Below are 18,755 nucleotides of genomic sequence, written 5' to 3'. Positions count from 1 at the left end.
CAGTGTTTCCCTGTTGAGCTGCGGTGGAAGCATAGTAACAAAAAGAGGGACTTTGACACACTCTCTTCGGACCCACGACTGTTTGCTACAACCAAATATTTGTAGTGGTGTCCCCGAAGTGACGTAATCTTACTTTACATCTTGCACATTACTCCATTTAATGGTGACTTGTATGCTTTTGTTTAGGTTCTGACTCTTCCCCTCAGTTTTTAAACTATTTTATTATTATTGTTTTACTTATTTATTGTATTTTATTGTAAGTTTATATGTTGTTCAGGGGGCAGGTGGGGGGTGTTCCTGTTGAGGTTTGTTGTTCTAATGGTCAGTATGAACAAGAGGAATAATTACAGCAATACAAATATGCTTCAATGTTCATTTGGGCTCCTGAGTGTTGTTTTAAGACGCTTGAAAAGTTGTGAATCTGTCCTTTAATTTCTTTCAAATTCCGTTTAGCTGAGGCTGCCACTTTTACGCATGCGCACTGAAGAACCCGGAACTGGACTCCACAACAGCAGCGGAGCAGCTCTGACGGTTTTCTTCAGGGAAACTTTGGTGATTAAAAAAAAAGATGCAGCTTCACTTCACTAAAGATGTTTTACCGGACTCTGTCAGCACCGACTTTCAGAATCTGAACAAATTCAACGAGCAGGTAAATTCAGCAGGTTTAACCGGGAAACTGGATTTATAATCCAGAGAGAGGGACACAGTTAGCGGCTGTAACTGTGAGCTCAGCTGGTTTCTGAGGGTTAAATCTAACTCACAGAGCAAATATCTGTTTATCTGTCAGTCTGTGAGGCTTCATATTTGAGTAAAAATGATGCGTGAGGCATTTTTCAGAGCTGTCAGTGAACACAACTCGGCAGCTCGTGTGGATCATGTGACAGCAGGAGGCCTCATTAACTTTAGATTATAAAAAATAATGTTCAGCAGCGGTGGAAGAAGTATTCAGATTATTTACTTACATAAAAGTACCAATACAGCAATGTAAAATACTCTATTACAAGTAAAAGCCCTGCATGAAAAATCCCACTTAAGTAAAAGTACATAAGTATTATGAGCTTGATGTAGTTAAAGTATTGCAGTAAAAGTAGTGGTTTGGTCCCTCTGACTGATATATTATTATATATGCCATCATTAGATTATTAATAGTGAAGCATCAGTGTTAGAGCAGCATGTTACTGTTGTAGCTGCTGGAGGTGGAGCTAGTTTACACTACTTTATATACAGTTAGCTAGTTTAGTCCAGTGGTTCCCAACCTAGGGGTCGGGCCCCTCCAAAGGGTCAGCAGATAAATCTGAGGGGTGGTGAGATGATTAATGGGAGAGGAAAGAAGAAAAAACAAAGTTCTGATACACAAATCTGTTTTCAGTTTTTGGACTTTTTCTCTAATCTTTGATTTTTGCTGAAATATTGGATCATTTGAACATTTATTGAAATGAAAGCATGTGAGAAGTTTAGAGGGAAAAATCACTATTTGATGGAGCTGTTAACAACTCATAGACATGTGAAATGTGACCCCGACTACACACTGCTTTTTAAAAGATTGTTATATTATCCATTGTGTCAAATCTTCATCTGAAAAGTAACTAAAGCTGTCAAATAAATGTAGTGGAGTAGAAAGTATAAAGTAGCATCACATGGAAATACTCAAGAGAAGTACAAGTACCTCAAAATTATACTTAAGTACAGTACTTTAGTAAATGTACTTGGTTACTTTCCACCACTGCAGTTCATATTGTTAATGGTACTGTAACTGTGCAGCTACTGTTATACAAAGGGTGGGTTTGCAGTTTTTCAAGTGTGTCTTAAAACAACAGTCAGGAGCCCAAATGAACATTAAACATGTTTTTCTTGCTGTAATCATTGCTCCTGTTCATACTGACCATTAGAAGATCCCTTCATAATGACCTTACAATGGAAGTGATGGAGGACAAAATCCACAGTTCTGTGCAAAAATATTTTTAAAAGTTTATCTGAAGCTAATATGAAGCTTCAGCGTCCAAATGAGTCAAATCAAGTAGATATCTTTCAACGTTACAGTCTTTTTAGTGCCAAAGTCCCTCTTTTTGTTACTATACTTCCACCTGCAGGAAACACAAAGAGGGAATTTGATGCTAAAAAGACTGTAAATGTGTCAGATATCAACTTGATATGACTAACTCAGACTGATGAAGACTCACAGCTTCACAGAAACTTTTAAATGACTGTGTGGACACACTGTGGATTTTATCTTCCATCACTTACATTGAAAGCACATTTGAAGGATCTTTTAATATCCAGTATGAACAGGAGGAATGATTACAGCGAGGAAAACCTCTTTCATTGTTCATATGGACATCTGACTATAACTGTGAACCTGTCTTTAAATGCCTCTCAATAGTTTTCTGCGTCACTGTAATGTTTTGGAATGAGTTTGCGGTTTCTATTAAATATTGATTTTTACAAATTAGTCATAAAGGCTCATAGTAAGTTAATTTGTTTAAAGACAACCACACAGTGAAGGCATGTTGTTAAAACACAGAATATTCCTCTAATAAAACACTGTACGGGACAAAGACTCCAAATAAAACTCTACATTTATTTGATATGAAATAATGATCAAAGCTCAACACAGCTGAACATTTTTACAGACATGAAGCAGGATTTTAAACCTTTTTTTCTCCCTTTTTTACAGCAATTTCTTCGTCTGATTGAAATTCTGTTCCAGTTCCTGCTGGAGCCTAAAGAGGTTAGCGCACACACACACACACACACACACACACACACACAATTTTGATGTTAATGGGACTTTGGACTCAGTGATTAGCCTTGATAACTGAACCGAGGTAAAATATTGCCTGTTCTATTGTATGCATGTGCAAATGAATGCATATCGTTTTTGTGTGTGTGTGTGTGTGTGTGTGTGTGTGTGTGTGTATAGACGGAGAGGTTCATGCAGCAGCTCAATGAGTTTGCAGGGGAAAATGGAATGAGTGCCGGTCCTCTGAGGAACCTGATGAAGAGCGTCCTCCTGGTGCCGCAGGGTGGGAGACACACACACACACACACACACACACACACACACACACACACACACACACACACACATCCATCTATTCAACAGTTAACTCTTTGCAACTAACGCAAACATAATAAATCCAGTTGTTCCCAGGTGGTAGATTCAGATAATGTTCTGGGAATTTTTGTTGGAAATATCCCCTCAGTCACGGATATCCTTCATTATCCAGAATAAATGTTAAAGGATCATTCTGCTGATTTTTCTATATTTTTCTTATTGTCAACAAATCTCATGTTTTGGATCCAAACCAACAAGGAACTAATCTACTAACAAGTATTGTGTGTGTGTATCCAAAACCTGATATATCTTGTTCCAAAAAACTATTAAAAACACATCAATGAGCCGTACCGCTGCACTGGGTGCATAGCTTGTTAAAAAACGGTTCCAAAGAATATAAATAGCGATAAGATAGTAACCCGCCACTTCACAGAGCTCCACTATCTTGTTGTGCTACATTACAAAACCAGTTCACTTTGGTTTTGAAGTTCTTTGGAAAATTTATAATGTACAAAGTCAAGAGGTTGTGATATGTCGGCTCCAAACATGAGATTTGTTCACAATAAGAGAGATATATAAAATCGCCTGAACTAACCTGCACCTCTTCTATTCAGAACTGTAGGTAGAGAGATACACATTGAAGAGTTTGTAGTGTATAGATGCAGATTTCTGCTGCTTTCCTCAAACACATAATTCATAAAGGAACACACGTCAACATTTTTGGGGAAATGTGTTTCTTGACTAGAGTTGAGAAGAGAAGATTGATGAGTGGTAATCGTTTGGATTCTTTCACTTGTTTTTAAAGCACTTTGTGGTCTTTTGATTTGTTCCAAAGCGCAGGATGAAAACTTCTGGTGAGGCAGCTTTTTAGTTTCTATTCTCCGAGCCGTTGTGAGAGCAGCTCAAAGTATTGATGTCTTTAAACATGAACTCTTTATCTTAGCTGTTGAATGTCCATTATTTATTTTATTTAATCATTTCTATTACTGTATTCATGTTTTATTGTCTCCTATCTATTCTATTTGTCATCGCCTTTTATACGTTTTATCTAGTTCTTATTTGTTTTCATTATTTTAAATCACTTTATTTGGTTTTTATTACATTTTCATCTGTTTTTATTCTCTCGTGTGCATTAATCTCAAATTGTTTTACCGTTTACATTTGTTCTGTCTTATTATCGGCTTGTCAGTCATCTGTAAAGCGCTTTGAGTCGTACTAACCTGCTCAAAAGGTGCTTTACACATGAGGTTTGATTGATTGTTTGAATATGAAGCTGCAGCTAGTTAGCTTAGCTTAGCATAACGACTGAAAGCAGGAGGAAGAGCTAACCTGGCTTCATCCAAATCTAGCTAAATCCACCTGGCAGCACTTTTAAAGCTCACTTATGAGCACATTGTATCTTACTTGTTTCAAATGTACAAATGTGTAAAAATGACTTTTGTATGGACAAATAAAAAGTTGCGTTTTTTAAGGGGTTAGCTAAGTGTGAAATCGTTGTTACACTTGGGTTTTTGTGCAGATAAAACATGTTAATAAGGTGCTGACAGGCTAGCTGTTTCCCCCTGCTTCCAGTCTTTATGTTAAGCTAAGCTAATCCACTGCGGTCTGTAGCTTCATATTTAGCGTCCAAATTTGAAAGTGGCATCGACCTTCTCATCTAACTCTCATCAAGAAAGTGAATAAACATAAACACGTTTGTTTTCCTGCTTCTGTATGAAGCTGCAGCTAGTTAGCTTAGCTTAGCATAACAACTGAAAGCAGGAGGAAGAGCTAACCTGGCTTCATCCAAATCTAGCTAAATCCACCTGGCAGCACTTTTAAAGCTCAGTTATGAGCACATTCTATCTCACTTGTTTCAAATGTACAAATGTGTAAAAATGACTTTTGTATGGACAAATAAAAAGGTGCGTTTTTTAAGGGGTTAGCTAAGTGTGAAATCGTTTTTACACTTGGGTTTTTGAACAGATAAAACATGTTAATAAGGTCCTGACAGGCCAGTTGTTAAACTGCAGACAGAGCGCCAGGCTAGCTGTTTCCCCCTGCTTCCAGTCTTTATGCTAAGCTAAGCTAATCCACTGCAGTCTGTAGCTTCATATTTAGCGTCCAGACTTGAAAGTGGCATCAACCTTCTCATCTAACTCTCGTCAAGAAAGTGAATAAACATAAACGCGTCTGTTTTCCTGCTTCTGTTGGTGTAGAAATTAAACAATTATCTCATTATGAGACAGTTGAACATTGAACAAACGCAAACTAGAAGCTCTAGAAAACTCGTTCTTTGACTCTGAGGGAGAAACACCAACGTCTGATGATGTTTACTGCTGCTGTTTTAGATTATTGGAACATTTTCTGCCATCAAACTTCAGTGTAGCTGGTTGAAACCCTGAAATAATATAATCTTAAACTGGTCAGTTATCTGTAATGTTGTTTAATGGTGGGAACCTGTTATCCATTACCTTTCTCTTATTAAGACATGTGGTCTAGTTTTGAATTTTCCCACGACTCTCAACCTCACACTCATGAAAGTTTCCGTCCAGTGACACTGATCCTCCCGTTTCCTCCTCAGGAGCCCTGAAGAAAAATCTGACAGCCGAGCAGATCAAAGAGGACCTGGAGACATTAGGTACACGTCCCGAACCTTAATCACAGAGTCAATCATTAACAAGCTGTATGTTAAAACAGGGGTTAAGTATAGCTGCAGGATACTGTTCTCTTATGACACCCTGTCATGTTGAAAAGTCTTAAAGTGGCATTTTTACGCATTATACATTAAACCGAACCTGTTTTATTGATTCTGCAGGACTAAACGAGGACAAGTCGGCTCACTTTTCACAGCAGGTAAAGCTCCTTAAAGTTGTGATTGACGTTTATAAAGTTGATGCTACTTGTTCAGCAACATTTGAAGGAAACAACAAGGATGTCGAGATGCATTTCTACAGTTATTAACATTCATAAATTTGTCCCCAATGGACAAGATCAAGACTCCATTAGACAGATAATCCATTTTTGGGAAAGAAGAATTTACATTGTGTTAAAACAGATGATCCAGTACGTAAATGGGTCATAATAACATGAATTTAAAGCTGCTTTCTGACCTTTTAAAACAAAATGTTATCGCACAGCCAATCATTTATCGAGCACAGGAATCGTTGTGACATTATGTGTGTTTTGCAGTGGGGGGAGCACTACGCGGTGCTGTCCAGACTCGCTGTCAGACAGACTCTGATGGTCAACCAGCTAGTCGACATGGAGTGGAAGTTTGGAGGTAAGACGAACCAAAATGGCAAAACTAGTTCAGAGTACGATGTGGTAGCGTTAGGCAGTCTGCTGGACGGATTCACAATCTTAAAAACTGTGTTTTAAAAAAAAGAAAACCACATCACATTTAGCTTTGATGAAATTTATAAGTTAACTGTAAGTCCAGTCGTGACAAGTGTTGGTGTGTTTTACATGAAAATCCTCCCTAATGTAGCTTAAATAAGCAAACAGCTTGTGAACATTGTTCGTAGGACTTCATGTAAAGATGCTCAGCTTCACTTTTCTCTCAAATGTACATATTCATGACCACAGTGTCTGTAGTCTAACAGAGTCATTAGCATCACTGATGACCTCTACTGCTTTGTTTGGGCCTCAGTCTCATTTAAACAGCTCAGATGTGCACAGCTGATGGGTCTCTATCAGGCTTTCTTTGTTTATTCACACAGACTAATGACTCCTAAAGACTTGTAGGTAATAGAGATGCTAATACGCTAGGCAGGACAATCATTAGCGTCACCGTAAGCTATTGTTGAGCAGATCTTCACTTTAAAACACACTGTGCTTCGGTTTATGAGGGGAGTGCCTCTGTGTGCTGCTCTCTGCTGCGCTTTAACTGACTGTGATGTTTATTGACATGCAAACAGACTCTGCATGTTGCCTGTCACTCGGCTGTACGTCCACACTAGTCTGAGAGCCGATATGGCTTCTGTACGCTTCAGAGGTTTTATTCATTAATCTAAATGTTTATAAAGTGCCTAAAAGTGTTCAGATCTCACACACTTTGCAGTGACAAAATACAAAATGTCTCAGAAACTGATGTTTTTGGGGTGACAGTTGTTGCACGCAGAAGATATTTAAACCCAAGACATTTCTGAGAAACAGTCATTACTCATCCAGATGTGATGATCATTCATGATTTATTGGAACTCAACTGGAACATTTTGAGCTCAAAGAAAACATATCACAGCATTTTGAATGTTAACTATAATGCAACCTCTAAAAGAATCGAATTAAAAATACTTTTTTCGTCCCGGCATGAAGCATGTGAGTCTGCAGACAGAAGTTTTTAATTTACACACATAAAAAAACCCACAAATAATGGGCATTAGTCAGTCTGTTTTATTCAGAAGGATCATCTCATTAATCTGAATGTTTAAAGTGCCTAAAAGTGTTCAGACCTCGCACGCTTTGCTGTGGCCTCTCTGCTGCGGCTGGATGATGGTGACAAAATACAAAATGTCTCAAAATTTATGTTTTCAGGGTGACATTTCTGAGAGACAGTCATTAGTAATGCAGATGCTTTATTTCACTCAACTGGAACATTTTAAGTTCAAAGAAAATACATCACAGCAAACTGTATGTTAACTATACTGCAACCTCTAAAAGAATCCAATTAAAAATACTTTTTTCATCCCTCAAAGGGAAATTTGAGGGATGTGAGTTTGCAAACAGAGGTACACATACAGTAGACAAATGATTTACACACATAGAAACAATCTAAAACACAAATATGTGATTGATGGCAGCGGTCAGTCTGTAGCTGACAAACACCGCAAAGGTTCATAATGTCAAAAAGTGCATTTATCAGTCTGTACATGTGGTAAATTGATAATTTCTTGAACTTCACCTGTTCACAACTCTTCTGGAATAAACTTCCTGTATTGTTTTACATATAGGTGATCTAAAACACATTCCTGATAGCTTAAAGTCGTCACGGAGGACGCGTGTCGGTTGTTTATCGTCTTTTATGCTTTTTTGTTCAGTACTAAGCTGCACCAGGAATATTTTGTTAGCAGTTTTAGAGCTGAGGTTAACAACACCGTAGAGTCATAGAACATATTCCCGAAACAAAATCACAGACAATTTATAGTCCTTTTTCACAAAAGCTGTTCAAAATACAGGTAAAATGGCTCAGACAAACAAGAAAATAATGAAACTGATAACAGAAAGTGATTATATAGTTGCATTAGTCAATTTGTGGCCACTAGAGGGCAGAAAGGAGCTGACAGACACATCGCACTGACATAGTATCACCTTTTTATAAAACAGTTATGGGTGAATTTTTTTTTAGAAAATAGCTGTAGAGCAACATTATCATTGCATCCGAGTCTTGTTTGTGTCTATTTGTCTGATATTCACGCTGCTCAGGTTTTACTCTCCACCAACTCCTGAGAGAAATATCTGGCTCTTTAGCTGCTAAACGCTCCACTATGTTCACCAACTAGTCTCCAGCTAACTGTGTGTGTTTGCCGTTTGGTGCTGAGCAGCTAGTGTACAGTGGATTTATCAAAGCTTATCATTTATCAATAAGCTGAAAGAGGCTAAAAATATCAGTAGAGTTGAAGAGTTGATAGATTCTTTGTGGGTTTGTCACTATGAGCGGCTCCTTTCACATCATAAAGAGGCATTTGAGTTAATGTTAATATTTACATTTTGATTAAAGCAGCTTTAAGAGGTCATTTAGCAGCTATAATCAGTGTTTTGTATGAGCTATCAGTGTGTAACATGTTGTGGCTCGTATCAATGAACCTACAGAGAATTATCAGTGACTCTGCAGCTCCTCTCGGCTTTACGGAGCTTTATAGTGAGTTTCAGCTCATTGTTTATCTGTCCGGCTGCTACTTTACTGTTTTGGTTCACTCTCAGCGCTCTCATAGCGTCGTTTTGGGCCGCAGCAGGCAGCTGTTTTCAGAGAAAAATCTATAAAAAGCCACTGTACACTACCCGACCACATCCTGTCCTCTGACTTCATTTTAATGCCCCCAGGCCGTCGTTTTACAGCACCACTTGTGAAGACAAATCGTCTCTCAAAATCCTTCATTCCTTCTGCCATCAGGCTGTTAAACCTTGTATGTTGAATGAATAATATTTCCATTCTCATGGAGTTTTATCGTCTTAACTAATCATTCTGGGGCTTGTTATTGCTGGAACTAGGATTTTACTGATTTATTACTTATTTACTTACTTACTTATTTATTATGTATCCATTTATTGTTCATCTATTTACATGTCTGTGAGTACCTGTGTACTGACTGACTCTGGCATAGATCTGTCTGTTGTTTTCTTATGCATGGTCTGGGTACACTGCCAAACTGAATTGCCCTTTCGGGATAAATAAAGTTGTCTGAGTCTACCTGCAAACAGACACAGTCAGCTGTAGACTAGCTGGTGAACATAGTGGAGCGTTTAGCAGCTAAAGAACCAGATATTTCCCTCAGGAGTTGGTGGAGAACAAAAACAGAGCTAAAAGAGAGTGAATATTGGACTTACATTCACCAGGTGGACAGAAACACGACTCCAAATGAATGATAACGTTGCTCCGTAACTGCTGGATGTCACCTTAAAAGCTGATGATATGTCAGTGTAACGGGGGACTATATTAGCCTCACAGTTTATTTAACGCCCCCGTTAAGTTTTTTATCTGTTTTAAATGACTGATAATAGTGACAGTCTACAGTCTCTGCGTTGTGTTGTGATGATGATGATGGTGGACTAACGGCTGACAGTTAGTAACATCAGTTGACTCCAACGAAGACACCCAGACGCTCCGATGTCGATTCAATGATGTCTGTTTATTGCTTACAAGCACTTCGGGATCTGGAGGATACAAGCCCGGTCTCAGTAAAACTATTTAACATAAATAAAATCATAATCAAAGGAAACTTACAATACTAATAAATGATTTCTGTGACGAAGCTTAATAACCGTTAAATAACAAATTACAGGGCCGACGGTCAAACCTCGACCAGGATCAAAAACTCACTATATTACAGATTATTGATACAGATGAATCAGTTCACATAGATAATCACTCTGAATGTCAATATAATTATAATTAGTAATAAAGTCTATCTCAGGTCAGCTATACATTATTATTTGCAGGTTTACATTTAATAATCACACACTCACCTGAGGGATACAAGCCCGGTCTGACTTGTTCCCACGGTGATGCTTTATAGTTGCATCGTTACCTTGGATACTATGTAGCCAAATATTAAATATTAAATATGAGATAACAGCATAAAATAATGAAAATAACACAAATATGTACACCTTACAACTATCAAATAAAGGTAAAATTACTGACAAAATTATATTTTATATTAAAAGATTTTGCTGTTAGACATAGTGACCATTTAAAGCACAACTAATGTATTTAATGTAACATGCGAGAGGCAGATGTTACATCAGCGTTGTGTTCATTAGTTGTTTCTGCTGAAAACTGGTGGACAAAAAAATCACAGGTTTAAAAGTCGATGTTAATATGGTTCAATCCAACAAATGATTATTACTTAATGTGCAAAAAGTCGCACCGCATCTTGTAAACTTTATTTGTAGCCCAAGAAAGAAAAAAAAAAATCCCAAGTAATTGCAATATTTAATAGATGACTTAAACTCGCTTTAAGTGAAGAACAATTAGTAATACCTTTTCTACTTTTTCTCCAAAACAGTCTTGAATCTTGAACTGTTGAAGCTAAAAAAAACAGTCATCTGTCATTGTTTGTGATTTGTAACGGTGAGTTTTTATGTAGGAAAGTATTTTAATTGTGTTTTCTGACCTTCACAGTGACTGTTGGCACCAGTGAAATTCAAAAAGTGGGCAACATCTTTCTACAGGTATGAAACACTCGACTTACACACACACACACACACACACACACACACAGAGTTTAACACATCATTATTCAGTTTACAGTTTGTTGAACACAAACTTTGTCCTCTTGCAGTTGAAACTGGTTGTCAGAAAGGGGAATTCCACTGAAAACATCTACATGGGTGAGTGAGTCTCTGCCGTTACAGACAAAAAAAAAAACCAAAACAACAACACTGATCACATTTCAATTAGATTCACATAACAAAAATTGTTATTTCATAAGAATGTTCAAGCGATGATGTAATTCAGCCCAAACCCCAGTCTTGAGTTAACTGAAAGCAGCGTGAGTAATGCACTGAATTGTGTTATGTTGCAAGTGAGTTGTTCACTTCTGAGGAGTTATATATCGGGTTCAGGGGGAAGATATCAAACATACCTGAAATTGTTGAAATATTTGAAACCATTTCCAGAATTAAGCAGGTTAGCGGGCTCTGAAATGTAAATATGTGCTGTTTTATTATTGGACTCAAACCTTTTCTGCCGCTGTATTGTTTAACTCGAGCAGAAAGATATTTAAAATCAGCAGCAACAGCTTGAATACCAGTCAGTGGAGGGAAAATCCAGCGTGACCCACTGGGATGTGAGACCATGATTTACTTTCACATTCTTCTGACATTCAGTTTTAGTATGACGTGCACACACAGTAGATAAAAAAACAAACCAGAATGGCTGAGAACTTATGAGGAGATCCTAAATGAGACTGAAACTGCACAAATTTCAGATGTAATAGTTAAAAAATGTTCATTATCTCAAGAAGGAAACCTCTCCGTTAGCTTAGAGTTTAAAATTAACTGTTAGCATCTAGCAGTCTGGATCAGAGCCCTGGATTTAGATCAAGTGATGGATAGTTTTACAGTAAGGCAGCCAACACTGTTAACTGTGTTTATGGCTGTTTAATGAATAGTGGAAATGTTAAGCAGACTCTTCTATGATCGATTAGAGGCGGCAGACTGATGTCTTCGAATTGAAAATGCATCACATTGTCCTGCTTATAGTACTAAAACTGTTTTGTGTCTCTTTTTATGATCCTGTGTGGCTGATAAGTATTAATTAATTGAAACCACTAACATACGACATCTGGCAGATATCTAGTGTCTGTTTTATTTTGAAGGTAAACAGCAGGAAGTTCATACATGCTAACGTTACCTTTTTTTAAAAAAATCCTGTGGTTTCTTGTGTGAGTGAAGTTGCTCGTAGATGTTTCTTTGGGGACACACTTACATCCTGAAAGACCTAACTGTGTAGTTTTGGTTATTATTGCTACTAGCTGCTGTTTCTCTCAGGTATTTTATGTGTCATGTTAGCTAACCAGAGCTAACAGAAGATGAAGTTCAGGATGAGCGCCACATACAACATCTTAAAAGTGATTTTAGAAATTTCAAACCAAGTCAAAGCCAAGTTGAAATAGCTGGGAAAAAGTCCAAATATAAAACTGCACAAATTTCAGATGTAATAGTTAGAAAATGTTCATTATCTCAAGAAGGAAACCTCTCCGTTAGCTTAGAGTTTAAAATTAACTGTTTGCATCTAGCAGTCTGGATCAGAGCCCTGGATTTAGATCAGGTGATGGATAGTTTTACAGTAAGGCAGCCAACACTGTTAACTGTGTTTATGGCTGTTTAATGAATAGTGGAAATGTTAAGCAGACTCTTCTATGATCGATTAGAGGCGGCAGACTGATGTCTTCGAATTGAAAATGCATCACATTGTCCTGCTTATAGTACTAAAACTGTTTTGTGTCTCTTTTTATGATCCTGTGTGGCTGATAAGTATTAATTAATTGAAACCATATGATATAAAATGAAATTTTGCACTAACATACGACATCTGGCAGATATCTAGTGTCTGTTTTATTTTGAAGGTTAACAGCAGGAAGTTCATACATGCTAACGTTACCTTTTTTTTAAAAAATCCTGTGGTTTCTTGTGTGAGTGAAGCTGCTCGTAGATGTTTCTTTGGGGACACACTTACATCCTGAAAGACCTAACTGTGTAGTTTTGGTTATTATTGCTACTAGCTGCTGTTTCTCTCAGGTATTTTATGTGTCATGTTAGCTAACCAGAGCTAACAGAAGATGAAGTTCAGGATGAGTGCCACATACAACATCTTAAAAGTGATTTTAGAAATTTCAAACCAAGTCAAAGCCAAGTTGAAATAGCTGGGAAAAAGTCCAAATATAATAACATTTGTAGCAACGTGCATCCTTGATTGTTTTTTAAACAGGAAACATAAAACCCTAGCAGATAAAACCACAATTAAATGCAGGGCTAGATGCAACTAGTGTTGAGAAAAAAAAAATATAATATTTACTTCCATTTGGATCAACAGACCCTTGAATGAACTTGCTGGTGATCAGGGTTGTTAGAAACATCTTGTAAACCAAACCAAATATGGTCCTCGATCAGATGGAGGATCTTAAACTGGACGATCCCGTTTCGTTTGGTGTGAGGTTCTTCTGTTTTTGTCTGTTCATCCGTGGTGGCGATCACTGTTCAGGTTAACTACTCACTTCTTCTGTTTATCTGAAACAAAGCTGAAATGTCAAAACTCTTACATATATATATATATATATATATATATATATATATACATACATATATATAGAGCACAGAATGAACACATGGCACAGTCACCACTCATGCTGATAACACACTCATTTAAACTTATTTAGTTATTATTTAGTTATTTATTTCTTGCCGGCGATCTGTCTGAATCAAACGTTGGTCAAGACAAAACATTACAGGGAACTGACTGTACATAACACAGGAAACCAGATGTTACACGTGTAACGCGACAGGAAAAAGAACCCTGCGAGTGCAGCCTTCCTCGTCCTCCTGTGGATGTTTTGGTGCCACACAGGAACTCTTCATGTACTATAAACTTAAATGTTGTGATAACGCTTTATTTTACAGATCCTTTAGTTTTATTCTTATTTCCTGCAAATTTTCATGGTAATTTTCAGGTATTTTACAGTAAAACTTAAGGACAGTTAGGACAGAAGGTTGTGCAATTTGGTACAAATTATAAGAAGAATTGTGAAAAAGAATTAAGTTGCTTTAGTTGGTAAGTACCCGCTCATTATATTTGGGTTCAGTTGTTAATTTGCAAAAATTATTAATGAATTACACTCTTAACAATTCTTTAACACACAGAAAATACTTTCAGTGTGTAGTTTGTGTGTCAAACTATATGTTTGCATATTGGATTCTTTCTTTATAATGAGTGTATACTACCAAATTACATAACTCTTTTAAAGAAATGTCTTAAGAATTAACATTTAAAAAATATTGAAAAAAAATCTTATATTTAAGAATCTAATTTATTAGGAAATGTTGCAAATTAACAGCTACATATGAACCCAAAACTAATGAGGGGCACTTACCAACTTAACACTTTTTTTTCTTCTGTTTTTCTTATAATTTGTACCAAATTCTGTAAAATGTTCCTAAGAATCAACATTTAAATACCTGAAAACTACTCTAAAAATTTCCAGGAAATAAGTGTAAGATAAAGGACCCGTAAAACAAAAGCGTTACAGATGTTTTAAAAAGGTCTAGAACTGAACTGAGAGGTCGAAACCTAAAAGGAGACGATGAGTTTAATATCAGAATAAACACAAGTTTAGTTCACAGTTAAAACTCTGAGCACACAGGGGATCTACGCCTACGACTGTAGCTTGAAACATTGTTGTTTATACCAAATTGTGAAAGGGAGTTTTTTATTTATTTTTTTTGCAGTGTAACAGATTATTACCCAGTTGATCTGTTTATCTGCCTTTTCCTGTTTTCTTCTCTCGTCTCTTCTAGAGTTGACGCTCCCTCAATTTTACAACTTCCTACATGAGATGGAGCGAGCCAAGGCCAGCATGGAGTGTTTCAGCTGAGTGTGAATGTGTGTGTGTGTGGATCTGTTATAGGCTACTTTTGGGGACAAATTTCAGACTTAAGACCAGTTAACTGAGGACAGCTTGTCCAATTGGGTACAAAAGCCGCGCTGCCCGTAGGGAAAATGCTGGGTTTTTTTTTTTTTTTGGTCAGTGGTTATGGTTAGCGTTAGGCTCAGTCTCCAGGAAATTAATGTAAGTCTGTGTAATGTCCCCAAAAGTGACCTTGGACAGTGTGTGTGTATGTGTGGGTGTTCATATCAGGCTGTAGCTGCAGGGCAGTGTATGGTATGTATTACGTCATTTTGTATGTGTGTGTGTGTGTGTGTGTGTGTGTGTGTGTGTTTGTGGCATTGAAGGTCTCCCCAATGACGGAAACTAAACACAAAAACAAATTTTTATTATTTACTGCTGGACATTTATACTCAAATCTGCCAATAAACATGAATTTCAAAGAAAACACTCTTGTGTTGTTGTTTTTTCCATTGGGTTTCTTCATCGGTTGTTAAGAGAAGAAGAAGAGTGTCTTGAGAACAGACAAGCGAACATTTCATCATTTCATTCTTTCCTTTTGTCTGTTATGAAGATGATGATCCAAAACAAATACTTTAAAACGAAGCGAGAGTTTAGCCAAACCTCGCCCTAAAACCTTTTAATCACGTCCAGTCCTGTTGTTTGTTGGCATGAAGAATAATGTGATGAACTGATGTCAATTGAAAGATACATACTGTACATTTACACGTTAGCTGATACACAAAGTAGAGCCTGTTGACCTTTTTCACCCGAGAGCAGACATTGCTCTGTTCAAAAAATGTTGATTAGCGGTTATAATAGATAAAAAAAGTAGACAAAATAGAAGCGTTGAAAGCCTTAAATACCACACACTGATGCATATAAACCTCAGGGGGTATCAGCAGCTCGGTGGTACATGCGTGTACTAGCCCTCATCATACCTCACTATATTTATTCTCCTACTGTGTACATTAATTAGCTCAGCAGCATTTCAACTGAGAGTTATAGTCCCTTTGGGATATTCTCTGCATGTGACAGTAAGACTGGTTCTAATGGTGGTTTGTGTGATTGACAGTCAGGAATGTTCTCAGCAAACTTCATGGCAGTCTGCCCACCAGATCATCACATATTTTGTCAGAAGTTGACATTTTGACACCAAAAGACACCCAAATTAGAAACGGTTCGTCTGGGAAACATGAATGCGTTCAGTAAGTTTCATTGCAATCTGCCCAAAACGATGCTGTACGTGATTTATGTTCAGGTGAAACAAGACCGAGGTCCCAAACATGCAAGTACGCACACGCTTCGAGCTACATGAGATGAATATAATGCGCCGTTGTGTTGCATGTGTCACCTGAACGCAACTAAACGGTTCACTGCTGTTTAAAGCAGGGCTGCAACTGACGGTTATTTCCATTATTGATTAATCTGATGATTATTTTCTCGATTAATTGTTTTATCTACAAAATGTCAAAAAAAATTGAAAAAACTTCCCGTTATAATTTTAAGGTGAGCACAAGGTGACGTCTTCATGTGTCTTGTTTTGTCCAATCAACAGTCCAAAACCCAAAGATAATCAGTTTACTGTCATGTATGACTCAGCTGCCGGCTGCCCTGGCACCCAGACTTTGGAACAATCTCCACACTTCCATCAGATCAGCTGAGTCCGTTCCTTTTTTTAGAATGGCTTTCCTATAACATTCGATAAACACAAGTATGCCGCGGGTGATGACTGTATGCTTTCTGTGTTCATATGTGTGTGATGTCTGTATGTGTTCTTGAACGTGTCTTTTATGGTTTTCTGTGTGTGCCAATGTCAGTGTAAAGCACTTTGTAACCTGCGTTTAAAAAAGGTGCTATATAAAGTTTTACTTACAGAAAAGCTTTAGAAGCTCTAACCAGCAAATGTTTGGCTTTTTGACTTCAAAAAAGTTACTACAATTATTCAATTATCACAGTAAATGCTCATTAAATTCTACAGATCAATTAACTGCTTAATAAACCAAGCCAGCTGACCAGAAACTCTCCAAGAACTTTGTCACCTCTTCATTCAGACAGGCGATTCAAAAGTTTTACGTTGTCGTACATACATCCTCTGTTTTCTTTTTTTCTTCATAGACGTCACATATGTTTATTACTGCTCATTGAAAAGCTCTGATTTGCTTTATATCGCCTCCACCTGTGCGTTAGAGTGCAAGTGGAGCATGTTTGGGGCGTAAGATCAGGATGATAACATGCTCACAAAGGCAATGTAAACAAGATGATGTTTAGAAGGAATAATGTTTCAGTAGCCCACTGGTTAAAACACACATAACACCACAACATCCACAATCTGATTCCGGCTGTGGACTTTAGTTGCATGTTTCACGCCTCTCTCTGCTCATACTTCCTGTCTCTCTGCACTTTCAACTGTCAAATAATTCTCTAATAATTTGCATGTTCACTGTCTTAGTTACGCATTAGCTTGCTAACATTACTTAATTAGCACTAAACAAACAGGATTTTACATAAAGGAGCCAGAAACAATTTTATATATCATACAGTGTGTCAGATGCAGACGTTTTGGGGAACAAAGCGTTGTATAATTGGAGAAGAGTTGTGCAACTTTTCTAGCTTTACTGGACCTTGTATTGATGCTTGAACTAGTCTGCACTTCACTGTGTGTGTTTTGAAAATGAAACATCTGGTCAGCGTCCGTCTCTGCACCAAAATGTTGGAAGGAACAACAAGGACTGACATTCTGTCATCCTGAATCATTTAAATTATTATTAGAAGATTATTATAAGACAGTGTTTGCAGAAATGTGTTAACAATCCCACAATATCTTATTTTCATGAAGTTATAAATGCATTATTATATTTTGGAAGGTCTCTGCCTCCCTCTAACAGCCTGAAGCCGCTGTGGATGGTCTTTATTCGGTGCTCTTGTTTTATGATATGAGTGATGTCTCTGTCTCTCTCTTCAGATCGCCCCAATCCAATTTGTATTCCTTTAATTATGTCATTATCACAATCATGAGTGAGATCACACTTACAACTCTTGCTTGTGGCGTAACATTGTCAGTGTCTGTAATCTCAGACACACATGAGTTCCCCTCAGGAAATGTATAAGTATGTAGTGAAACATCCTCTTGTATATGACCTTTGCAACCAATATTATGTAAAGCATACCCAGCATGTGCTTAGTATCCAGACTTAAACTCTGACAGCTGTTTCACCATTAAAAAATGCTATTTCAAACATCCATTTACAACATTTAGACTGACTTTGTGACAGTTGTTTCTCAATCTGAACATGCTCGTACAACTGTGTCAAACACTCCTCTCTTCTTTTTCCTGCAAGAATGTTGTTAGTTATATAAATCTACTGCATATCAGGACTCATTCTTTACTCCCTACAAATGGAATATAACATACCTTTATGTCAGGATGTGTGGCGTATCCTGTTCAGCCCCACAGTTCTGGACCTGAAGTCGAATCAAACTGGCTGCCCAGTCCCACATCCAAAAAGGTTAAGAAATATTAAGAAAACTTGGATATTTCTTCTTGTCTGACCTCAGTGGGTTAAATAAAGGTTAAATAGGATAAATACAAAGTAAATTTTTGTTGTCTTTTTCTGTTAGGGTCAAATAGTTTCTGCAAAAGTTCAGAGGAACCAACTAAGCAAATCATTCACTTACTGCAGGTGTCCGTGAGTGTTTTTTTTTTCTTTTTTGTTTTTTTTGTCCATTGTAGCTTGAACGCATGAATTCCCATTTCCTCATCCGGCCATAAACGAACACAGCATTATGTCGTCTTCCTGAAACATGTCCCTGAGCCTCCCTACAACTGCAGAGTTATGGTAAACACAACATTCCCATATGTTATGAGCCCCTCAGGCCCATGTATCACTGACATG

At 37.4% G+C, this 18,755-nt stretch overlaps 1 protein-coding gene across 1 annotated transcript; it reads left to right on the top strand.

The window, feature by feature from the left end:
- Window positions 1-466: 466 nt before the first annotated feature.
- On the top strand, window positions 467-15,307 carry commd7 (COMM domain containing 7). Its single transcript, XM_042410402.1, has 9 exons — window positions 467-649; window positions 2,675-2,728; window positions 2,921-3,023; window positions 5,619-5,675; window positions 5,853-5,890; window positions 6,227-6,317; window positions 10,878-10,927; window positions 11,038-11,086; window positions 14,771-15,307. Exons 1-9 carry the CDS (start codon window positions 569-571, stop codon window positions 14,845-14,847), a joined length of 600 nt encoding a protein of 199 aa, XP_042266336.1. The 5' UTR covers window positions 467-568; the 3' UTR covers window positions 14,848-15,307.
- Window positions 15,308-18,755: the final 3,448 nt, after the last annotated feature.

This window comes from Thunnus maccoyii, chromosome 4, assembly GCF_910596095.1.
Source record: "Thunnus maccoyii chromosome 4, fThuMac1.1, whole genome shotgun sequence".
Lineage (NCBI taxonomy): Eukaryota > Metazoa > Chordata > Actinopteri > Scombriformes > Scombridae > Thunnus > Thunnus maccoyii.
Note: the sequence above shows the minus strand (reverse complement) of the source record. Positions and strands in the feature narration are given on the sequence as shown.

Coding starts and splice junctions, on each gene's coding strand:
- commd7 (XM_042410402.1), top strand. CDS start 569: ATGCAGCTTCACTTCACTAAAGATGTTTTACCGGACTCTGTCAGCACC. Junction 2,729..2,920: donor TCCTGCTGGAGCCTAAAGAG/GTTAGCGCACAC, acceptor GTGTGTGTATAG/ACGGAGAGGTTCATGCAGCA. Junction 11,087..14,770: donor CACTGAAAACATCTACATGG/GTGAGTGAGTCT, acceptor CGTCTCTTCTAG/AGTTGACGCTCCCTCAATTT.